Source organism: Mizuhopecten yessoensis, unplaced genomic scaffold (assembly GCF_002113885.1).
Source record: "Mizuhopecten yessoensis strain PY_sf001 unplaced genomic scaffold, ASM211388v2 scaffold4373_2, whole genome shotgun sequence".
NCBI lineage: Eukaryota > Metazoa > Mollusca > Bivalvia > Pectinida > Pectinidae > Mizuhopecten > Mizuhopecten yessoensis.
The window spans coordinates 933,133-943,066 of record NW_018405514.1 but is presented as its reverse complement, the minus strand read 5'-3'; the positions used below and the strand labels follow the sequence as shown (position 1 = coordinate 943,066).

Genomic DNA, 9,934 nt, shown 5'->3' with positions numbered 1-9,934 from the left:
ATTGCTACCCCGCCACTGTTGTTAATTTGCTACCCCACCACTGTTGTTATTGCTACCCCGCCACTGTTGTTATTGCTACTCCGCCACTGTTGTTATTGCTACTCCGCCACTTTTGTAATTGCTACCCCGCCACTGTTGTTATTGCTACCCCGCCACTGTTGTAATTGCTACCCCGCCACTGTTGTTATTGCTACCCCGCCTCTGTTGTGCAATGTATCCGTATCTATTTACATAAAACTTTACTTGTCAGGTCTTCTAAGATATAAACCACTTTATGAAAACGATTTTTTTAACCGCTCAGACAGACAGTTATATCGCGATACTGTGTGAGCGCAACATCCAAACTTTAGTCAGTAGAAAGACAGAGGGGATAGTTGTTCCTCTCGAACCTTTAATAGCCAGCATTCTTAGGTTTCAAATATTTGGCGTAATAGTCCTTTAGGTCTATAACTACAAATCCCTAACTGTCAACAGAAATTAGACACTCATCTAATCAAATACCCGCTAGTAGGAAGACACACACACAAAATTGATATATTCACATTTTTTTTTACTGAAATTATATTTGTCTTATTCGGTCGAAAGATATTTTAACAGACTATCGCTATTCGAACGAAGACTTACTGTTCTCAGCTTAGCTAAATAGATGGAACAGATTTCTAAGAAAAAAAATATGTGCCCGATCTTTTCCTTTTTCATTAATATACATTAATGATGTTTAGTCCTTAAATGTGGACCGTTTTCGTCCGAGTACTACCTCCGACTCAATTGTCCTTTAGAACTTTACATTTATAGGTCGCGTAGAACTTAAATCTATAACGTCATACCGTGACATTTACCTACAGTATGATTTTAATGGTTACCCAACTACTACACCTCAGTTTCTTCATTTTCACAATCGTTATTCTCAAAATAACAAAACAGCTTCACTGACTTATGGAGTTTAAATGTCGCTTAATCAATCAAATAGTCTGTTCCAAGTTCATGTCTTGAATGTTTAACTTCAATCTACATCGAGAGTATTTTACTGTAAACATTATGACCTGGCCGTTCACTTTCATATTTCACTGTCTAACATGATTAAATACTATAAGATAATTACTCCATTTTTCGGATATTCTGTCCAGGGTAAGAAAGCGATGTAAGATTTTGTATTATATGACCGATTTCACGTACGTGTCGTCACAATAGAACAGCAATGATGTTACGTCACGAAATCTGAATATAACGAAGCTAGTATGCGGAAACTGCGTTGCCTTTTGTGTTTTCTGGGCTTATTTGCGTGAGACAAAATACCTTCCTGACAAGTGATGTAAGGAAGGAAATTCACCCTTGAGATTTAAAAACTGGTCCAAAACCCTTGGCAAGCCTACGGTATTATCGAATTTGAAAACCTCTGGAAATAATACTATCTTACATGTATATCCCTGGACAAAAAAGAGTCGTGTTAATATCTTCTCAGTTCCTCTTTTGTTTTCCTCTCGTGCTTACTTTGACCTTCCATTGTTTCTTTTTAATTTTGATGCTGTCGTCTTTTTCTTGTTTACTTATAGTCTAAAATCCATTAACAGCTGAACAGAGACGACGAAAGAAGCCTCTATATCTTAATACGATGACCAACATAGCTCAATCCTTTAAAAAACATTACTCCTTCGTGATTGCAAACACATACTTTAATAGAAGTACCGTGCTACTCCCCCGCCTTGTATAATTCCAGTTAGTTTGATTGTACATAAGGTGCCCGTGTCCTTACATTCACGCCCTGCGTCATGGTAACATAATAAACCTTGTTCCATTGTAATGGCAGTATCAGTCCATTAAAACCGCCTGGTTCATGAGTAAGCAGACTTAAGCAGTTTGCCACTTGGTCTGTTTCCACTAGGGACTGTTATCTCACCGTCGCTACGTTTATGGAAATGCTAGTTTCCTATGTAACATATCTAATGTAACAATTATAACGCGGACACACGATGCCGTCCGTATAAGCAGTGATTCACCTTTTACAAATCCTATAGACTTTTGCGAGGCGGTGAAATTAGACATGTACTCATACTTGATGATTAATCCTGTATTTGTATGCCTGTTCCAGATGAGTAATAAAAGAAATCCAAGTTTCCGACTCGCCATAGAGACACAGGGTAAGGAACAGTTCCTACTGACCAGTCAGTACCGCAGCAACACGACATTTTTCCGCGGAATGGTGCGCTACGTAGCCGAGCAGTACCTGACGGATGAGCTGGACAGACAGTACTACGCAGACAAATATAGCTGCTGTCCGCCTCCGCTCTTCATCCCTTTCATAACTATGGCAGAGGTAAGGCAGCCTTTCTTGAAACATGTCACATAACTGTATCTTTTGAACACTTTACTGTGTTTAAGAAAATATTCTCCAACGTGGTCACTAAGCTGTCTCTAAGACCATATTTTCCCTGCGTGATACTACTTAACAATGTATAAGAAATGCTTCTTCCGCGTGGTCACTTAACTTCGTCTAAGACCATCTTCTTTCCCCGTGTGATATTTCAAAACAATGTCTAATTTAGCCTTCTCCTGCCTGGTCACTTAACTGTGTCTAAGAAAGCATTATCCTCGTGTTCACTTAACTGTGTATACGGCTGTATTATTTCGCGTTGCCTTAGATAGCATTTTCCCGCGTGGTCAGTAAACGCAATAACTGTTTACTGACGTAATGAATCGAAATATGTTTTGAAACATATAATATGAGGTAATGTACTTGCTGTGCAGACGCAATCGGCGCTAATTATAAGTATATATATTTGTGAAAGTTCATAATTCATACGTCGAGAAAAATATTCTCGCAATTTTTTTCAGGTTATATTATGTATGTAACATGCTGATTTAAGGATTAGGTGTAATACAAATCCTACATTGAATGCGTTATCGATAAAGTAACATTTAGCATTTCCTTTGATATAGCTGTCTTCTATATGCCTTGATATATAATTGATTATGCTTTGTTCGTAAACGTATTGTGAAGCTACACTGCATAAAAACACAAAAAGCGATAACTCGACCCCATTGCATTTGTTTTTTTCCTTTATTATCTCGATGAGTATTCTGATACCCTGAAACATAACAATGGTGTATGCCGATATCTATGATCGGGTGATCAACGCCTCGTCTATATTATCAGTGATCACCATCAGTATGTATTGGCAGTATACGGTATCTTGTTTCGCCACCATTGAAATACGGTTCTAATTTTGTACCTATACTGTCTTCAATGGAGAAAGAATATCGGTTATTGATAGGAATTTGACACATCATCAATCCAAAATATGAATAAGTGTTGAATTATTCATGTTGATATCAAGTTAAGTTCTTTAGAAAGTAGACACGTACCTTTGCACGTAGCGTGAATCGAGGGGTGACCATTTTATTTATAGTAAGCACCTTTTGGTGGCAACAAAACGTACAGTACATGTTACTGGTTCAGAAACAATCAATATTCTCCGATGTCTAAAATTTACATTTCTGTTGTAGAGCGTGTAGATAAAGCTACCAACTGTAAATGTTATGACACAAAGAGATGCATGTTATTTTGTTTTCAATCATGAATGTGTTTTGGTTGCGCCATCATGCTTTTAAAGATATCGAAGACCGATCAGTTTATTCAATCTGATATCTTAAGTGCGTTACTAAGCTTCATAGGAATATGTTTGAACGGAAATTGATGTTATTGATTATCCTTGAGGAATAACACCCTGCACTTTTATTTATGGAGAACACCTCTTCGCCTTGTATTTTTTCAACGGTCTCCATGTCATACTTAACTTTGTGTTAACGGTCTTCCTGACGCCTTTGTTCAATCATTTGATGATAGTTTTGGAAGAAGGGTATATCGTAACATATCAGTGGTTAATGTTGTGGTCTTCAATGAACCTGAACAACAGCAAATAACAGAACACTTCTCAATTTTTACCATCACTGTCATTGTTTTTGGTATCAAATTCATACCTTTAGTATCCAAACCTATTCATGTTTGAAATCATGAGGCTTTTTAGTTCATAGAGTTAAGTTCAGTCAAATTCAACTTTTAAAAGCAAACACGTGTCACCCAATAAGCGATGCAGTATAGTCATATTTCCGACCGAAGTAACGTTCCGTTACCTAATTCATTATTTTGTAATTGTTGAGCTTATATCCCGTTCCCCTTAGTTATCGCAGTTAGTGTTAATTATTGAGATGAAATTCTTCTATCACGTAATGCATACAAAAACATTTAGACGGGTAATGGGAGGTAACTGTTACCTAACAGAAAAATGTCTTTTCATCGAAAGTTCATAATTGTTAACGGTCAATTCTATAATCATTTGAAATTCACATATTTTTTAAAGCGTCATTGGGATATTTATACGTTATCCGTATCTTTTCTTTAATGCCTTGATATTAGCACTGAATCAATCTAATTTAGTATCCGTTTGATATTTACAAAAGAATATAACTGTTCTTTAATTTCATTTTTGTATTAACACAGAAATAATACCTGTATTAAGTGTTATTTTGATATAGAAACCGAGTTCATACCTATCCTGTGCGTCATTAGTGTCATTTGTAGTGTTGTTACATCTTTATCAGTAAATCGGTGTGTAGAGCTTGTTCACGATCTTACAGGTGGGATTCTTTGTGTATCACTGCCTGGAGGCCAACAACATTACCCCCACCGGTCCCGTCCCTGTGGAAAGCGTCTTTATCTACCGTCCCGACCGCCGCCTACAGCTGTGGAGGTTCATCTTCTATATGTTCATACATGCCGGGTACGTTGCATCAAATCCCAAATAAATAAAATACATATGAAATAAAAATGTTACGACGGCATGCAGACAAGACCAGAATTTGGCGATGACCAAGAAAGGAAGTCATAGAAAACAAGGGTTTATTCCTCAAGAAAATAATGTTCCTAATGCCTGAAAAAATGTTATAAGCGCAAGAAAAAAACTCATAAGATAACAAAGTTGTATTTTCTGTGTTGTGAAGAATGTAAGCATAAGGATAAAAATGTATATTTTCCGACAGAGTATGGCGACATTCAATGTAGTTACCGACGATACCTCTATAGTCATGTGTATACTAAACATGTCTGTTCTGAAAAACATACTTCGTTGCATGTGTGGAAACTAATTCTGATGAACTTGGGATGATGTGTCATGAACCGTCCATGCATTGTTCATACAAAAACTGTTTTGTTCCAGGTGGGTACATTTATTTTTCAACATGTTGGTACAAATAATCGTTGGTATTCCCTTGGAGATGGTTCATGGTTCTTTCCGGATTGCACTTGTGTATCTGGCTGGAGTTCTTGCAGGTAAAAAGTGCTTTCTTCCTAGGTTGACAAGTTCATCTGATCTAAACGTTTTACCAAAAATACTTTGGTAGTTGCATACTTTTAAACTGCCTTTCGTGTTGATGTTGTTTTCTCTAAATGATGAATTGTTAATTTTTATGTTAAAACAATGATTTCTTTTAAAAAAACAATCTTGTACTTTACACAGATTGCCTTGTAACCATTGAACACTGCTACACTTGCATTATAGTTGTCATGTATTGTTTCAGTTGTTATTGTAAATTACATCAACAGCTCAAACCTAGTAGTTTGTGTAACTTGTCATTCTGGTGGAATCTTGTCAGGACCGATGTTAACAGATCCTCTTAACTCTTAGAAAATTCTTAACATAAACTTTCTTAAATTTCAGATTTACTCTCGATTGTTCTAAAACTAGATTCAAATTGATTTTGTAATTCCGGGACTGGGTTCCATAACTTTCATAAAACAGCGTCTCATCATTGTTATTGTAGTTGAAACATTGTGTGTATTTTGTTCCATTGGCAGGGTCTCTAGGGACGTCAGTGTTCGACATCAAAGTGTATCTAGTTGGGGCCTCAGGAGGGGTGTACGCTTTATTAGCAGCTCATCTTGCAAATGTCATGCTGGTAAGTGTTCCAAGGGAAGTCACTCCTATTATAAAAAACAGATTAAGTCAACTTGAGTTGTTTCCCTTTAACCGGAATAATGTACACAAATTATGCCATAATCTTGCTGTTGAAAACTATGACATGTCGTTTCAGAATTATACTCATATGGAGTTTGGTGTATTGAAATTGGCAGCTGTTCTTGTTGTTGGTAAGTGTTTGAGAGAGGAGTATATTGAATAGTTAAAAATGACAGGACAAAAAAATAGTTTCACTGCTGGTGGATGAACACGGTGATCAAAATGAAAGTGTTAACTACCATCTGTCCTCCATTACTGTCTTATTATTGGATAGCCATGCTTGTTTCAATTGCTGTTCAATTTTATGTAAAATTCTCGCGAACACAGATGAACCTCCCGATAGAAAATGTATCCTTAGATAGGAACTGCCATAAACATTGATAAAATAGAACAGCAATGTTAGGAACGTGCAAGCGAGAGTGAAATTTAAGGTAAATTAATAGTCAAACATGTTTCGATGCGTCCTTATTAGTCATCAGTTGTCCGCGCACTTGATCATTTGTGGTCAGCCTCCGTGTATGATTTTTTCTCTCGTAAATGTGTGCAAAGTATAGCCATGTGCTCAATCAAAATATATTAATGATTATGAAATAAATTTTCTTTATCTCAGAGATTAACTTTCGTTCAATTTTCGCACTTTATCCAAAGAGTTTTCTGACAAAATATGCCATGTTTCATCTCTACCAAAGAGCAGCAAATTACCAGTATGCGACACAGTTGGTTCTGGAAGTTTTTCGACTTCAGTGCAGTTTGTTATTTACTGGAAAGCTGTAGCAAGGCTGTTTAAGTTGATTTTATCATATTTGTTTCAGCTAGCGCAGATGTTGGCTTCGCTATTTGGGACCGATATTCCAGCTTGGACAAGGCGCCACCTGTCGGATACACAGCCCATCTAATGGGGGCACTAGCAGGTCTAACCATAGGACTTGTTGTTTTGAAAAACTTTGAACAAAAACTTCACGAACAGTACTTGTGGTGGATATCACTGTCTATTTACCTAGCTTGTTTTGCGTTTGCTATTTTCTGGAATGTGTTTTATTACTGACATTTCTTCAGGAGGTCATCATCATTATTATCAGCAGCAACGTCATCATCGTTGTCATCCATGCTTTCCTTGACTCAGGTACTGCCGAATGGAGATCTAAACCTGTCCTCATCAACGTTAACAGCCTTGTGCGGTACGCGGACGCAGGCCTCCAATCTGGTGCTCTATATCATTGTACTCATATAGCATACCACTACTACTATTACTACCGAATAGCTCTTGTTTCTGGGTCATATACAGCTGCGGAACTCCATTGCACTTTTGTCCTTTGCCACCCGTAGACTTTCGATTTATAGTTGAAACTTATATCTCATAATGTGGTTCTCTGACTGAATGATCCTTGACGCGGTTAAATTTTCAGCCACAACATACGTAATTTCGTATTAATTCCCACCAGGTATCCTCAGACATCACGTAAATAGTTTATGTGTATGAATAGTTCAGGTAGAGAATGAACATACGTAGATGTTCCTTTGGTATAGTATTTTTCAAAGACGTGATAAGCAGAGAGCGCTGTTTTTAATTAAGACGATTGTTATATATTGTTAATGGATGGGGACATTCACTTAAGGTAGAGACGCTAAGTATACAGGTGTTGGGTGAACTGAATAGTAAAATCGGACGTTTTACAAATGGGAATGGATCATATGTTCGTTCAAATATATATATATAGCAAATGTGTATTGCCGTCCGTAGCTATGTTGAATAAAAACAACTATGGTTCTTCATCAAAACGTTTCAAAGAAAGTATGGGCCAGCTATATCTACATTGACGTAGAAAAGTACATTCGCTATAAGATGTTCTAACTCGCTCGAACATACCATGCTGGGATGCATCCTAATATTCAAGTTTGAGGGGTGGATGTATGTGTAAGTGCTCAGACTTATAAAAAAAAGTTTAGCTATCAAAAAATTCTAAATTTTGCTTTTTAAACAGATATAATGATTTGATTACCAATGTTGGCGTTGCTTCACTATTCATAAATTTTATAAGATCAATCAATTAAGTGCTAGCTTTCTTAAAACCGTTCCTGTCAGAGTAAATACAAAGCGATTTGAAAACAAATATACCTGATCGATCTATTAACGGGAAACTTTACTTCAATGCTTAGTGTATATATACCTGTGATAACTGATGTAAATATTGTGTTTTTGGAGACAGGCTGTGAAAACATTGTCATAATGTTTAGTACGTTCGTTTTGTTTGTTTTTAAAACACGCTTATTTATTTGTTTTACATTTTTGTCAAAGGTAAACGTTTTATAGTAGTTGTTATAAACTTCATGAGCGAGTGTGAACTGACAAAGTTTGATTCTTTTTGTATGACGAGATGTAGGATATGTATGACGAGATGTAGGATATGTATGACGAGATGCAGGATATGTATGACGAGATGTAGTATATGTATGACGAGATGTAGGATATGTATGACGAGATGTAGGATATGTATGACGAGATGTAGGATATGTATGACGAGATGTATGACGAGATGTAGGATATGTATCAGCGGTTTTTTAAGTGTACATGGTAGGTATGCGTAACACTAGCAGAGGCCTTCACGACTGGACAAGTCCAATGGTTATGTACTGCTGTTTAGGGAACAACACTCGTATGAACTATTTTTGTGAAATTTCGCTAATACAAGAGTGTGGGCTTATATCATGATTAATTCGGAACATGTACAAACGTTCAACTTTATACGGACAATTTCATCTTAATATATAAGATATATATTGTTATAAAGCATTGTTTGTTTTCTGTGCAGAAAATTGAATTGTATATCAGATGTTACCAATACGTTATCATTATTTGATTATTGATATAATTTACATACATAATTTACATACAATATGTACATACATAATTTTCTTACTTCATGTACATACATAATTTGCATACTCCATATACATGCCTAAATTGCATACATTATTTACATGCCTAATTTACATACATCATGTACATACATAATTTACATACCTCATGTACATATATAATTTACATACATCATGTACATACATAATTTACATTTATCATGTGCATGCCTAATTTGCATACATCATTTACATACATTACCTACACGCATTATAACATACATAATGTAGATAATGTATTTTCACGAAAATGTACTTACTTCTATATATGCCTAATTTACATACACAATAAAAATACAATATATACATACTGGACACATACATAATGTACATAATATTCATGCATACTACACATAAACATACTATGCATACATTATTCTCTACTTGAGTGCTTTATCTATTAGTTTGAAATAAGACAGAAAGTAATGCTTGTAAGAAATTATATACTGAATGAGAACAAAAACAGTCTTTCGAAACTTACTTAGCTGTCCTTGTCATTTCAAATGTGAAATACCAAACTATTAAGGATATACTTCCCTTCCCTTGTTATTTATTAATTAATTTATTTTTGTGCGATATTTTTGTTTTAGATTTCATCATTCACTGTTTATAAGTGTAACAACAATTATTTCTTAGAATACTGAAATACATTTCCTCGGATTTCGTCCAACAACAATTGTGCAGGGAATTTGCTGGCATTTATTATCTCTCCGTGAAGTAGCGATAAACTGTTTCATTTATTGAATAGTTATTTTCGGAGGAACAGTATATAAATATAACATTCATTAGCAGTTGACAGTGAATATTGTCAACCCGAGAAAACCATTGTCACCCGAGGCGAAGCCGAGGGTGACAATGGGTTTTTGAGGGTTGACAATATTCACTGTCACCTGCTAATGAATGTCATATCTATTTAGTTACACCAAAAGTCTTTGTAGCTCAGAAACGGCAGCAAACCTCGATAATGACATCATGTTTGTTGATAATCTGCTGTTTACAATCGCTAT

At 35.8% G+C, this 9,934-nt stretch overlaps 1 protein-coding gene across 1 annotated transcript in view; it reads left to right on the top strand.

The window, feature by feature from the left end:
- The window catches only part of LOC110448923 (rhomboid-related protein 2-like), a 56,813-nt gene extending 47,095 nt beyond the window's left edge, over positions 1 to 9,718 (top strand). Inside the window, exons 5-10 of the mRNA XM_021495436.1 lie at positions 2,090 to 2,314; positions 4,636 to 4,778; positions 5,214 to 5,326; positions 5,852 to 5,952; positions 6,088 to 6,142; positions 6,824 to 9,718. Of these exons, the coding sequence (XP_021351111.1) occupies positions 2,090 to 2,314; positions 4,636 to 4,778; positions 5,214 to 5,326; positions 5,852 to 5,952; positions 6,088 to 6,142; positions 6,824 to 7,056 (870 nt within the window). The 3' untranslated portion in view covers positions 7,057 to 9,718. The remainder of the gene's footprint in view (positions 1 to 2,089; positions 2,315 to 4,635; positions 4,779 to 5,213; positions 5,327 to 5,851; positions 5,953 to 6,087; positions 6,143 to 6,823) is intronic.
- The last annotated feature ends 216 nt before the right edge of the window (positions 9,719 to 9,934 follow it).